Source organism: Rosa chinensis, chromosome 1, assembly GCF_002994745.2.
Source record: "Rosa chinensis cultivar Old Blush chromosome 1, RchiOBHm-V2, whole genome shotgun sequence".
NCBI lineage: Eukaryota > Viridiplantae > Streptophyta > Magnoliopsida > Rosales > Rosaceae > Rosa > Rosa chinensis.
In genome coordinates this window covers 8,263,366-8,277,778 of record NC_037088.1, presented here as the reverse complement: position 1 = coordinate 8,277,778, position 14,413 = coordinate 8,263,366, and the positions used below count along the sequence as shown (strand labels likewise).

At 37.8% G+C, this 14,413-nt stretch overlaps 2 protein-coding genes across 20 annotated transcripts; both read left to right on the top strand.

Annotated features, from left to right (window-relative positions):
• The first annotated feature begins 2,112 nt into the window (after positions 1-2,112).
• LOC112190929 (putative disease resistance protein At3g14460) lies at positions 2,113-10,926 on the top strand. Of its 19 annotated transcripts, XM_040511060.1 has the most exons (11): positions 2,116-6,367; positions 6,594-6,678; positions 6,848-6,933; positions 7,488-7,518; positions 7,636-7,701; positions 8,320-8,487; positions 8,805-8,863; positions 9,306-9,507; positions 9,600-9,663; positions 9,780-9,882; positions 10,790-10,926. In XM_040511060.1, the coding sequence occupies exon 1, from the start codon at positions 2,284-2,286 to the stop codon at positions 6,358-6,360; it is 4,077 nt and encodes a 1,358-aa protein (XP_040366994.1). In that variant the 5' UTR covers positions 2,116-2,283; the 3' UTR covers positions 6,361-6,367; positions 6,594-6,678; positions 6,848-6,933; positions 7,488-7,518; positions 7,636-7,701; positions 8,320-8,487; positions 8,805-8,863; positions 9,306-9,507; positions 9,600-9,663; positions 9,780-9,882; positions 10,790-10,926. The 19 variants fall into 19 exon arrangements, with proteins under 19 accessions (XP_040367012.1, XP_040367003.1, XP_040366994.1 ...); XM_040511061.1 differs by lacking the exon at positions 8,320-8,487 and having other exon boundaries at positions 8,797-8,863; XM_040511063.1 differs by lacking the exon at positions 8,320-8,487 and having other exon boundaries at positions 8,797-8,873; positions 9,450-9,507.
• Positions 7,514-12,809, top strand: LOC112191026 (U3 small nucleolar ribonucleoprotein protein IMP4). The gene is made up of 8 exons (XM_040518775.1): positions 7,514-7,518; positions 7,636-7,701; positions 9,450-9,507; positions 10,790-10,933; positions 11,216-11,305; positions 11,673-11,779; positions 11,951-12,035; positions 12,677-12,809. The coding sequence occupies exons 1-8, from the start codon at positions 7,514-7,516 to the stop codon at positions 12,773-12,775; spliced, it is 654 nt and encodes a 217-aa protein (XP_040374709.1). The 3' UTR covers positions 12,776-12,809.
• Positions 12,810-14,413: the final 1,604 nt, after the last annotated feature.

The following is a 14,413-nucleotide window of genomic DNA, read 5'->3' as shown; positions in this document are numbered from 1 at the left end:
ATTAGCACCAATGCTCGGTGGCAGATAAACAATGGGAAGATGGTTGATGTTTGGAAGGATAGATGGATTCCAAATTCTAAATTGGGAGTGATTGAGCCAGTACTAACTAGTAATCGGTTCACCCCTCTTCAGGTTTGTGAATTGATTGATGAAGATACTAGGAGTTGGAAAATTGATCACATCATTCCGTTCATCACTGACAAGGACGCAAGAGCTATTTCTGCTATTCCTCTTATTAATCCGGAAGAGGATGACAGATTGATTTGGCCTCATGAGAAGGATGGAAATTATAGTGTCAAAATTGGTTATCATTGCATTAGGGAGAGCTCAACAATGCCTCCCATAAATCAAGCTTCTAGCTCACATTCTCTGGATTTGAAAATTTGGAAGCTTTGCTGGGGAGTGAAAACAATTCCAAAAATTTCAAATTTTCTTTGGAGAGCTTTGAATAATGCCCTCCCAACCTTTGGGAATCTGTTTAGAAGGAAAATTACTCCTACCCCTTTGTGCAAACTCTGCAGTGAAGGATTGGAGACTGTGGAGCACTGCTTATTACTTTGCCCGTGGGTTGAGAGAGGGTGGTCTGGGTGTGCTCTAGGAGTCATTATCAACAAAGACAGAATTACAAGCTTTGACAGATGGTTATCAAGTTGCATTGACTCCTCAAGTGTCCCTAAGAGTCAATTGGGTTGCAGTGATGACTTATATAAGCTTCTTGCTTTGGGAAATTTGGAAGATGAGGTGCTCAGCTGTTTATAAAAATGTGAACCCTTCACCTGAGCATACGATTGTGAGGGGCAATATTTTGGCCTCTGAATATCTTGAAGCTACCATACACCCGTCCACCATTCCCCATATCCCTCTCAACCCTGCCCCTCTTACTCAAAGATGGTCTCTACCAACTGACCCTATTGTAAAGGTGAATGTTGATGGAGCACGAGATGCCTCAAATCTATATTCTGGTGTCGGAGTCATCATAAGAAACGCTCAGGGGGCACTTCTATTGGGTTGCAATTTATTTGGCTATTATAACTCTTCCATTGAAGCTGAAGATGCTGCTGTTGTGCAAGGACTTACAGAGGCATCAAGGCTTCATCTTTTGAACGTTCATGTGGAATGTGACAGCCAAGAGGTAATTAATGCCCTTAATATGAAGATTGAGAGAGGCAATTGGAGAATCTATCCTTTGCTTCTAGAGTTTCACCGATTGAAAAATGAGTTCCATCACGTTTCTTGGTCTTGGATATCAAGAGAAGCTAACCGTGCAGCTGATGCAGCGGCCAAGCTAGCCAAAGTGAGGTTGTGCACTTTGTATTGGACTAATGGTCCTCCAACCTCCATGCAATTGGTTCTCACTAGTGATGGTCTTCCTGGTCCTCCTTAGTAGTAGTATTTATACCTATTGTGTCTTGGCTTCTTTTGTCATAGACATTGGAACTTTTGTTGTTCTGTGCATTTGGTTGTATGCTTTTTGCCTCTTGGCTATCAATAGATGAATTTCAGACCAAAAAAAAAAAAGTTCACTTTCACTGCACTAAAGAACAAGAGGGAGCTTTTGTTCTAGCTCTCTGCCATTTACCTGATCTGGGACAAATTAAATTAGGTAGTTTCATTGCTAAAATTTATTATTCCACCCAAAATGTATGTAATTATGTATGTGTATATATAGATTACATTCACATATACATAGTTCATGAGATAATCAGATTAATTTATTTTGTATTAAAGACACATGATTTTCTCATATCAATTATACTCTCAATTATGCACATTAACGTAGCCAAAGTGGCAGAACCAATGTTGGCAATCTTTCCACTTTATCCCCACAAAGATGCTTCCAGATTGTCTTCACAAAGGTGCTTCCACACACCTAAACTGTGTCGTCTCAGCCGTTGGGTTCAAACAACATAAGAATAAAACTAGTTGATGCCACAAAGGGCCAACTACTGGAGTCTGCACTCAGAAGAGATGCTGGTGTCACCAGCCCATTGCTTGTGCCACAATCATCCATATATTTTCCCAGGGAACAAGTTCTATCATCATTACTTCATAGCCGAGAAAGCATGATTCTTCATAAAAGTCGACACATCTTCATTACTTCATAGCCGAGAAAGCATGATTCCACATAAAAGTCGACACATCTTCATTACTTCATAGCTGAGAAAACATGATGGGACTTACAAGTCGACAAATCTTCAAGCCTCTTGTTAGAAAAATATCATACCATCCTCAACTTCACTGAATCTTTTCAACGAGAGAGAGAGATAGAGAGACGAGACTAGTATGGCATTGGGAGAGGTCTTTCTTGCGGCATTCCTTCAGTTGCTGCTGGACAGGTTAACGCCTCGAGAGATCCTGGGCTACTTTGGAAGCTTGGGAGGAGCTGGCAAAAAGCTGCAAAAATGGAGAGAGACACTTTCCGCAGTTGCAGCGGTGCTTTCCGATGCAGAGGAGAAGCAGCTGACGAACAAGGCAGTGGATCTGTGGCTGAATGACCTCAAACACTTGGCTTATGATATCGACGATCTACTCAACACCTTTTCTAATGAGATGTTAGCACGCAAGCAGCACAAGCTTCACCAAACTTGCACAAGCAAGGTACGCCGCTTCTTTACCAAAGTTCCTCAAAAAGTCAAGTTCAATTTCAATATGAGCTCCGAAATAGACGACATTGCTAACCGCTTGCAAGACATATTTGACCGGAAAGTGAAACTCAGTTTGAATACCTCTACTTCAACATCCTCATCGCAAAGGACACCAAGTTCGTATGTGTTGGATGGACCTGTGGTTGGGAGACATGAAGACGCAAGAAAGATTGTTGACCTGTTGTCCAGAGATGTTGATCCTTCTTCTACCACCAATTATCAAGTTGTTGCCATTGTTGGTATGGGAGGACTCGGCAAGACAACGCTTGCGGGACAAGTCTTCAATGATGTAGCAGCAATGGAACAGTTTGATCTCAAGATCTGGGTTTCAGTGTCCGATGACTTCAATCTTCAAACGGTGACGAGAACTATTACTAAGGAAGTCACATCTCGGCCATGTGATATGGATGAGTTCAGTCGACTTCAAGATAATCTGAGCAAGGCGATAGATGGTAAAAGGTTTCTGATTGTTTTAGATGATGTCTGGAGCACATGTGATTATGATTCATGGACAAAACTGCAAGCTCCCTTTCGTAGGGGAGCTAAGGGAAGCAAGGTAATGGTGACAACACGTGAGGAAAAAGTTGCTGCATTGATGGGAGCCCCAGCCCAAGCCCCAGCCACTGAAGTATATCATTTAGAGACTTTATCAGAAGAAGATTGTTTGCAAGTATTTGAGCAGCATGTTAGCAATGACAGGCCACCAAATTTTGACTTGCTTAAGAAGAAAATTGTAACGAACTGCAATGGATTGCCATTGGCTGCAAAAACTCTTGGTGGTGTTTTACGTTGTAACAAAACTGACAAGTGGGAGGAAATACTGAATGATAAATTATGGAGCATATCAGATGGGAGTAATATACTCCCAGTACTCAGATTGAGTTATCATTATCTCCCTTCAACTTTGAAGAGGTGTTTTGCCTATTGCTCAATACTTCCCAATGACTATAAATTTGGGAAAACACAATTAATCCTGCTGTGGATGGCAGAGGGTTTCCTTGCTTTACCAGAAGGGACTAAAGCAATGGAAGATATCGGTGATGAATATTTTGGGGAGCTACTATCTCGGTCATTATTTCAAAACTCGGGCAAAAACAGTTCATGCTATGTAATGCATGACCTTGTTGGTGAGTTGGCACGATGGGCTGCTGGAGACACATTTTGCAGATTGGAGGATAAACTGCATGGTACATGTTCTGCAAAGACTCGTCATCTGGCTTACATTTCTGGTAAGTTCGATGGGGTAAAAAGATTTGAGACAATTTCTGAAGCAAAACGCTTGCGGACTTTCCTACCACTTCCTGTTTCTGGTGGTTATGAGAATTATCTGACTCGTTATGCAACTTCTAATTTATTGCCACAATTGAAATACTTGCGGGTACTCTCCTTCAATGGCTATAAACTGACCGAGCTGCCAGATTCCGTAGGTAAGTTGAGACATCTGCGGTACCTTGATCTTTCTGACACATTAATAATGAGTTTGCCTGAGTCAACATGCATGCTTTACAACTTACAGACGTTAATATTAGAGAATTGTTCAAAATTGAAGACACTACCTTCAAACATGAGCAATTTATCTAATTTACGTCATCTCAACAATTCAAACACGCCTTCATTGGAAGAAATGCCTCCCCAAGTAAGTCGGTTGACTCATCTGCAAACTGTGCCTAATTTTGTGGTGGGGAAATGTAGTGCATCAGGGCTTGGAGAGATAGGGTCATTGCATCTTCGTGGGACCATAAGCCTTGGAAGATTGGAAAATGTGATCGATGTTGGGGATGTGAAGAGGGCCAAAATAATGAATAAGGAAGGGCTGGATACATTGCAATTGGAATGGAGTGGCACAAGTGAGAAGGAGTCGGAGGTGCTCTGCAGTTTAGAACCTCATAAAAAGCTTCTAGACCTCACCATCAAGGGCTACAATGGTTTCGAATTTTCAAAATGGATTGGACATCCTTCATTCTCTGATATGACGCATGTGAAGTTAGAGAATTGTAAAAATTGTCGATTCTTACCTCCTCTTGGCCAATTACCTTTTCTGAAAAAACTTCAGATACAAGGACTGGCCAATGTTAAAAGTGTGGGTGCTGAGTTTTATGGAGAGTGCAGCTTGCCTTTTCCAGTGTTGGAAGACCTGAGGTTCGAGGATATGCAAAATTGGAAGGAGTGGCTTCCTTGCAAAACAAATGAAGAAATTCGAGTTTTCCCTTGCCTGCGACAGGTTTCCATCTCTAGATGCCCGAAATTGAAGTGTTTGCTATCCAAGAGCATGGATTCATTATCAGAGCTGTATATTGCTTTATGTGAAGAGTTAGTGGTTTCAATTGCCAATTATAAACATCTTCGTGGGCTGTTCATCTGCTGTTGTAAAAGGGTGGTGCACAGAAGTGGAGTTAAGTTTGAGCTACTGGAGGATATGGAGCTTCATGGTATTTCAGAGTTCAGACTCGAAATAGACGGGTTCATCAGAGGATTGCCAAAGCTTCAAGGATTGTGGATTACTGGTTGTGAAGAGTTGACATGTTTATGGGAGAATGAGGATAGATGGCTGCAGCGTCGGATTTCTAATATTATTGGAGGCAACATCTCTGACTCCCCCTCTCACTTTATTCAAGAGCTAAGAGCACTCAAGGAACTTGTGCTAACTGGATGCTCAAATCTAATTTCTTTTCCAGAAGCTAGTTGTCCACCTTGTCTTGAAAAAGTAATGATGGAGTCGTGTAATTCTTTGACATATTTCGTAAGGTATCAAGTACCGCCAAGCATAAGAAGAATAGAGATAGAAAAATGTCAAAATTTGAAACTATTAGTGAAGGATGCTTGGGAGCTAGAGAGTTGTCTGGAGGACTTGGGGATAAAAGAGTGTGCATCTTTGATATCCTTATCAGGCAACGGAGGCCGACTACCCAGAACGCTCAAAGGTCTTTATTTAAGGGACTGTGAACGATTGGAGTCAATAATAAAAACTTTCCACGAGGACACTTGTCTTGAAGATCTTAGGATAGAGAGGTGTGCAAATCTCAAATCCTTACCAGAGGGGCTATGCCATCTCTCCGCTCTTCGCATTTTAATTATACGCAAATGTGGAAGTTTCGTTTCCTTCCCAAGAGGAGGGTTGCCATCCAACCTGATAGACTTTCGTATCGACGATTGTGATCAATTGGAAGCCCTCCCCAGAGGCATGGACAACCTCAGCTCTCTTCAGACTTTGGTGTTGAGACACTGTGGAGGTTTGGCATCCATTCTAGAAGAGGGTTTCCCACCCAACCTAATTGATCTGGAAATTGGCCGTCTCTCAGAGTGGGGGCTTCAACACTTGGACAGACTCACCTCTCTTAAACACTTGGGTATCAGTGGTGTAGATCCAGATCTGGTGTCCTTTCCGCCAAAGGAGGTGCTGCTCCCTAAATCTCTCATTAAACTCGCCATTGGAGAGTTCCCAAATCTGAAGCGCCTGTCATCATCTTTTCAATCACTCACCTCTCTTGAATCCCTTAACATTTGGGATTGCCCAAAGCTAGCATCTATTATTCCAGAAAAAGAGGATCATCTGCCTCTTTCACTTACACAGCTTCGCATCTATCATGACTGTCCGCTGCTCACAAAGAAATACCAACCAGGTAAAGGACGACACTGGCCCAAAGAAATAGCCCACATCCCTTACGTTTATTTTGGAGACTGGGAGGACGAAGCCAAAGCCGACCGCTGGGCATAGAAATCAAGTACGTCAACTTTAACCGAAAAACAAAACCTTGATTCATTCTACTACCCTGTTTATATATGTTGTTTTAATTGTCAAAAAAGAATTATGTTTACCTATTTTCCGATTTCTATTGTGCTTATGTCTCATTTACTTGCATTGATTGCCAATTGAAGACCTTGAATCCTTACTCTAAGTTATCTGCTCATGCATCATCTGTTAAGTTTCTGTTTGTGAATGTTTTGCAGACTATAGAGCCGCAAGAAGTACAAGGTTGAGCAATGGACCAGCTCAAGAGTCTTGATTCACGCACCCTTCTAATTCTGGATTAAGGTACTGGCTCATACCACTTCAAATCTCTTCCCTTACACCGAGCTGGCACTTTCTTGCCTTGGAGCTTCGAGGCCTCTGCTGGCCTGGCTGGATGTTAACCCTTACTGTCTAAGCGATCCGATCAATCTTATCTATGAATTGCTCATGAATCTTGTTTTGCATTTTGCAGGGCAGCAGCAATTAAAAGGTGGAGAAAGTTGTCTGCAATGAGAGCACCTCAAGAATTTTGATCTGGGCTTCTAGTTCTGGTTCAAGGTATTGTCCACTTAAGTAATTCCAATTACGGTGCATTTTTATGCATTCTGTCTGATATATGCCTCAGTTATGAGTAATGTGAACAATAAATTTGTTGTATGACAGATAACCTTTCTCCATTAACTTTTGTCTTTCAAGTCTCTGTAGTGTTATAATCAGGTTCCTTACCAGATTTTTCTGTTTTAGGTAAATCAAACAAAGCTGACAAATATTAAAAAGTATATAAAGCACTACACTAATTTTTCTGTTGACGTATCTTTTATATTGGAAAATTGTTTCTGAAAATTTTGTTTGATAGGGCAACCTTTCCCTACGAATACTGTTGAAATTTCACATGCTTGCTGCAGAAGAGCATGCATGATTGGTCCTCTCCATATGAAATTCATATACATATTTTGATCTGGTTTTAGATCAATTGTACACGAGGAGCATAAATTCATCGAACGTTTTTAACTAGTTAGATAGACTACACTCTGTACATATACTGTATACAAATAGTAATAACTTCTCTTATCAGGTTAGAAGCTCAGGCATTTCTTTTCTATATGCTGCAGATTGCCAGTCAAGATTATGATAGCCAATGAGGTATTTATGCATGCCGCTACCATTTCAGGGTGTTGAACTTCTGGTAAGAATAAAGTGACTCCGCATAAAACTGGAGTTTTTTTAAGCTTGTTGTGGGATTTTGCATGCGTGTTGAAGGTCAGCTTCTTCGAGCGCGGTTGTGGGAACAGAGCAGGCTTCAGAACTAAAGGAGCAAATTTTTTGGTAAAATCAACCTTCTATTATTTCTTTTCTTGTCAGTGACAAATAGAGTGAAATTGAGATTGAGTGTATTTGGTGTCCTCTGCTGGAGAACAAGAAGATAAAAGAGATGTCGTTGTGATATTCATATGCAGTTTTTTTTTTTTCCTTTCCAACTTGAGTTTGTGTAGGCGTGTGTGTGTTTGTGTTTTTTTTCTTTAATTGTTTTGCATTTGATGGATTGTGATGTATATTCTAGATGTATGTCTCTGAGTTACTCAAATATGGGCAGAGGAATGCACACCTTTTATTTCACTTGCAAATCCCGTGCTATAAAATCCCAAACAAACTGCAACCTTTGGACTTTTAAAAATAGTGTATTAGCATCTAAATTCTATACTCTAAATCCCTATCTCCTTCTGAACAGTAGAATCCTTAGGAACAGTGTTCTTACTGTTGTGTCCCCCATAGCTGCTGTGCTGTCTGTGTCGCTTTATTTGGCCTGCTGTTTGCTTGCAACTGCATCCATCCGTCTGTTTCAGTTTTGGTAGTTGAGAGCGTAATGAGAGATAGAAAGAGAAAGATATAGATGAGAGCAGCCCCAGTTGAAAGCTGAAGAATCGCTTCTTTGAAATTTGATAGATTTATCTCCCAATTGTCCCATCGGTTTGACCGATTTTGAGTCCTTCATCTTACTCTGAAGAATTTGAAGAAGGATAATCACCCAGACACTCAGATCGTTTTAACTTCATATGACAAATCACTGTATCGATTGGAGTCTTTGAAATCATTCACAGTCCAAGTTCTGAGGTATTTTTTCTTTTTCGTTGCATTGCTGCCTTTTGTGGATGTATGTGATCTGCTTCAAAACCTAGCATCAATTCGATCTGAATTGGATCCTTCTGCTGTAAATTTGGGATCTTTAAATACCTACTTCGGCTTTGGATAGTTAGAGATTTGGGATCTGTTTTGTTGTTCATATATCTATCTGTCTGCATTTATGTACATTTGAGGACATTGAATATTTAGTGTGCATACATGTCTGTACTTATACAAGTATTTGGAATATGGATTCTCATTTTGTTTCTCAAGACTGAAATTTGCTTTCTATAATTTCAGGGAAACAGTGTGGAGAGTTAGAGAATTATATCAGTTTGGGGCATTTTCAAGAAGCGAAGAGACTTAGGTGGCGTTCGGTAACGTTTTCAAGTCATCTTTTTCATTTTATAAAATGAAAATGGCTTGAAAATGCGTTCGTTTGTCTGTTTTCAAAAATGCAGAAAATAATTTTTGAAAATATTTTTTTATTTTACTCGTAAAACAGGAAAATGACAAATAGACGTTTTCACATTTTCATTCTCATATTTTAGAAAACACGGAGATATATTTTCCAAAACAAAGAAAAAAAAGAACGTGCTCTCTTCTTCCATATTCTCACGTCGCTATCTTCTTCTCAGGTCTCTCTCTCATCTCTAGTTGCCATCTTCTCTCGTTTTTGAAATTGTTTTCGGAATAAGCGACCGGACACATTTTCGGATCTCAAAAATCCAATCTTATTTTCTCGTTTTTATTTTCAAAATCGATTTTTGAAAAATCATTTTTAAAAACGTTACCGGACAAGCCCTTAGTTTTGCAAATTTCAGGTCTTCCTTTCTCCTCACTATTTCAAATTTCTGTGTTTGTTTATTTTGCTCAGATGTTGTGGAACTTTTATTTCTTCATTGATTATTGTTGTGGTTAGTATTTATCTTTCTTTATCTGTCTTTGGGCAGTCTGATCTGTGGTTTTCTCTGTAATCAGTGCTTGGGGGTTGCATCCCTTACAAATCAGGTAAGTTGACTTCTACCTACAAACAAAACCTTGATTCATTCTACTGTGTTGATCATCTTTTGTTGTAATCTAGATCATCTTCACGTCTACAGAGCCTATGGAGTTCAATTCCCATACACCACCATCGTCATCGAACTAACTTTACTACTAGTTGTGGTAAGCAATTGAAGACCTTGAACCCGTACACTATGACGCGATTAGTCATCCTTACTCTTTATAAGTTATCTGCTCATGCTTCATCTGTTAAGTAACTGTTTGTGAATGTGTTGCAGACTATAGACCTGCAAGAAGTACAAGATTGAGAAAGTAAGTTGAGTTGAGCAATGGACCACCTCAAGAGTCTTGATTCACGCACCCTTCTAATTCTGGTTTAAGGTACTGGCTCATAGCACTTTCTTGCCTAGGAGCTTCTTCGTTTTTTTTTTCCTTCCTTTCCCGATTGTCTTTTCATGAATTTGCGGTTTCTTAATGATGCATTCAGTACAGCAATTTTTAAGTTTTGTTTCTGTTATTCTAATGTAGATATTGAAACTATGCCCTGGTCATTTGAAATATACAGATACACACATTACACCCTCTGTGTCATATTAAAATTTATTCTTGGAAATTCAGTTTCCATTTAATTTGTGAAAATGTCGACCTTGATTATATATAATATTCACTTGCTTAACCATTTTATACAACCATAAAACAATCAGCTTGCTAGCTGCCTTTTGCCACTAGTCATGTCATTTTAATGTCCATACAAATGCATCTGTAAGGAATGGAGCTAATTGTCCTTGTGTGATTAATTTTGAACTTCAGCATAAAGCTTTTCTCTTCCCTGCCTTCTTTCTTATCAATATTATAGACTTGCATTTTGTGTGAGTAGCAACATAACTTTGCTAATGTAAAATGTCCAGTTATTTCAGCTTCATGGACAGTTTTGATTCTTCTATAGTGTTGAAAACTTGAGGTTCTGATGCTATATTGTTTACTTATTTTCCTGAATGCTACTTGTAGAAAAATATCTTCTCTTAGTTTTCTATTAGGTGATTTCCAGGGGGCATTACCTGAGTTCACAAGAAGTATAGAAAAATAAGATAAAAATGAAGTAAATATAATTGATAACAGAATTTGGAAGTCCGAAGAAGGCTAAAATACTGGAGATAATATTTGTCGTAGTGTTACCTGGTATGTGGGCTATAGGTTTTGGAAATCTGAAGCATTGGTCATCTTCCATTGTTGAGCATCTACTTGACTATAATGCTTTTTATTTTTTATTTTTTCCCAAATCATGCAGGTTATTTCTGAAATTGTTGAAAGTTGCCGTGCACATGACTACACAGATGTTGTGTTGGTGCATGAACATCGTGGTAAACCTGATGGTTTGATTGTATGCCACCTTCCATATGGACCAACAGCTTATTTTCAACTATGCAATGTGGTAAGTAGTGTAATTAATCTTTGTGTTAATGTCAGACAAATATATTGATATTAAAACTGATGTAAAACAGCCGAAAAACAATCCAGCTAACAGCAAATTTATTGGGGACTTAAGCAGCAGAATTTAGGAAAAAGTACACCATACTTGACTAATTGTTTATATTTAAGCTTGCTCTTCCTTTTCTTTGTTTTTTCCTTGCACTTTCTTGCTGCTTTTGTGACTGTCATTCTGCATTGGATCTATTATAATCTGGGCATTTTGATAATAATTTTCTACTTATAGGTTTCAAGACATGACATCAAGGACAAGAAAGCCATGGGAACGGTGGCACAGGCTTATCCACATTTGATAATCAACAATTTCACGACTAAGGTATCGTATCTCATCTACTCTAAATCCTAATTTTTCTCTCTCTCACTTTACTGTACCTAGTATATTGGCAATATAATTGTTCATAGATGATAGTCCTTGTCTAAATGAATAACTGTTACAGTTTTTATCTCTTAACTATTGACAAAGAAAATCAAGTTTAACTGTTCGAAGCACCATTTATGCTACTTGATTTGATTTTGGTGCTTCGGTCACCTATTTTGATGGTAATATAAATGGATGCTCTCTGTCTCTCTCTCTCTCACATTCATATGTATAATCACATCCCTCCATGTTTGAGTTGGCGTACCTATTAACTTTCTTATTATATATTTACATTTACATTTTCTTGATTGCTGATTGTTGCTAGTTGGGTGAGCGGACTGCAAATATTTTAAAACATCTTTTTCCAGTGCCAAAGCCAGATACAAAACGCATAATCACTTTTTTGAATGAGCAGGACTACATTTCATTCAGGTTTGTTGTCTCATTCACTTTTTAGTATTGATTCAGTAAGCAGTTGTACCTTTGGATTTATGATTTATCATATAACTTAGATAGTGATATTTTCTTATCTACCAATCTGCTCTGTGGCAAGTGTGCACATGCATTGCTTTGCTTTTTCTTTAACAATTTGAGAACCTACAGGCATCATATTTATGACGAGCCTGGAGGTCCTAAATCCATTGAGCTGAAGGAGATCGGTCCGCGGTTTGAGTTGAAGCTTTTCAAGTTTAGATTCGTCAGTTTACATTCACATGATGTATGTTATTGACATTGTTTGGACAACAGCTGTAAAAGATATATGTTATAAACACCCCTGCCCCCTCAGAAAGTGGTGGCTGCGGCATTTGTTTTTCTCTTTTGTGTAGTTTAATTAGTCTATTGTTCTTGTATGTATTTTTCAATTACTTCTATGTTGTGTAGTTTAATCTTACTCTTCATTCCTTATGGCCTAAAAAACTTATACGTTTAAGATCTCCATCTAGGTTAGGAGAATGCTTTCTCTTGGATATGTTATCTTCTTGGGTAATGTTTGAAAGATGGAATTTGAGTTTTTTCATTTTAGCTCAACCAAACATAGCCTTCAACTGGAAATGTTCATTTACCATACCAATCAATCATTTTCAATGGTTGGCGTATGCATTCCTCTTAAAGTTAAAATGAAAATGATTACACTGTCCAAAAAGTTATCTCGGAGTTACCAAATTTTGGAGTGGAGTTTAATACTGTTTGCCAGTTTCTTTGTTCAATAATGTACTTTCCTTTGCTTATGTGTCACATTATTTGAGATTTCTTTTTATCAATATTCTTTTGGGAAGTTTCATTGATATAACTTTGTTTACAACTTTACACTCTGGCTTTGTGTTGCAGATAAAATTAGGAACAGTGGATCAGAATGAAGCCCAGAATGAATGGGTCCTCAAACCGTACATGAACACAGCCAAGAAACAGAAATTTATAGGGAATTGATGCATTTAGTTTTTAGTTATAATTTTGGTAACCAGTCCTTTGTCATCTCTTTTTTTTTTTTTTTTGGATAATTGGGGGCCAAAAAGCCCAGAAACAAAGAAGAAGAAACCACATATCAGAAACTACGGGGGGTGTATTGTATATGGAATTAGTGGAACTTTTAAAGAAATCTATGGAATTTAAAAGTCTGGGTGTATTCAATATAGACTTTTAACAGTCCATGAAAGTCTTGAGGTATTCAATTAGGATTTTTAAAGACTTCATGAATTCCACCAAAATCTAGGGGTATTCAATTAGGACTTTTAAAAATGAATAAAAGTACAGAGGTATTCAAAATATCATTCATACTTATGGAATTAGAAAATCATGGATAATCATGGACTTTGTAGTGTTAACTATACATACCAAACTCTAATAATTTTCCAGCCTCCAGACCAAAGATTTCAAAAAGTCTATCAAAGTTTCCTCTTCAAAAAAAAAAAAAAAAAGTCTATCAAAGTTCTTCTCTCTACGCACGAAGAAGTTCGTCCTTCATCATCTCTCTTTCTTAATTTTTTGTCTTTTCTCTAATCTTTTATGATATCAACCTTTTTTGATACCCAACATGTTCATTGTAGTTGTTGAATGTGATTTTTGCTTTTGTTTTTTGTTTTTTTTCAATTGTGATACTTCGAATCCTAATAGAAATAAAAATGATTTATGAAACCCTAAAACTCAAATATTGTGGTCTAACCCTAAGACCTTGAACCATTTATCTTATTAATTAATTATTCTCATTAATTTGAATTTATTTTATGGTTCAAAAAAATGTTGAACAATTGAATTTCAATTGATTGATTGTAGATCAAGACATTGACCAATATTGCTATAATATATGTTAATCGGCGAAAACAAAATTGATGAGAATAATTAACCATAAACATCAAGTGATCTATATTGTATATTTATGTTGTTGGGAGATTAGAAATGAGAACAAACTCCTAGACAGACTAAGAATCATTTATTTGAGTCAATTTCTATTAGAAGATACTGGAGCATTGAAGAGACAACAAGTTATTATTTTGTTTTGTATTTGGGCTGCTTTTGTTTTATTTGTTTTTTTTTATTTTTATTTTTATATTTTGTACATCTTAGGAAATCTGTAGAAGTCATTCATAATAAAGTATATAGATTTTCATGAATCAATAAAAGTCTGTTGCTAAAATCAATGGTTTTAAGAAATCCATAACAGTCTATCAACTTTTTAAAGAGTCTGTGGACTTTTCAAAAAGTCTGTCATTTAAAAAAAGTCTGCACAAATCCAAATACAATACACCCTCCTACATTCCTAAATCTAGGACTTTCACACAAGTCATCAAGCAAGGAACTAAGGAAGGCATCACTTGTGGAGGAGGTTGTTCCATGAAATGCACTCCAATGTCAGCGTCCAAACCAGCCTTGGAAAGCACATCAGCAACCTGGTTAATTTCCCTATAAACATGTGTTATCTCACAACTCCAGAACTGTCTTCTCAAAGAATTGCAGCAATCAATGATTGTTTTTAGAGGATGTAACTCATCCACTCCATGATTGATTAAACTCACCCGGACCTCAGAATCACACTCAGCCAAAAGATGATGGCATTGGGAGGCAAAAGCC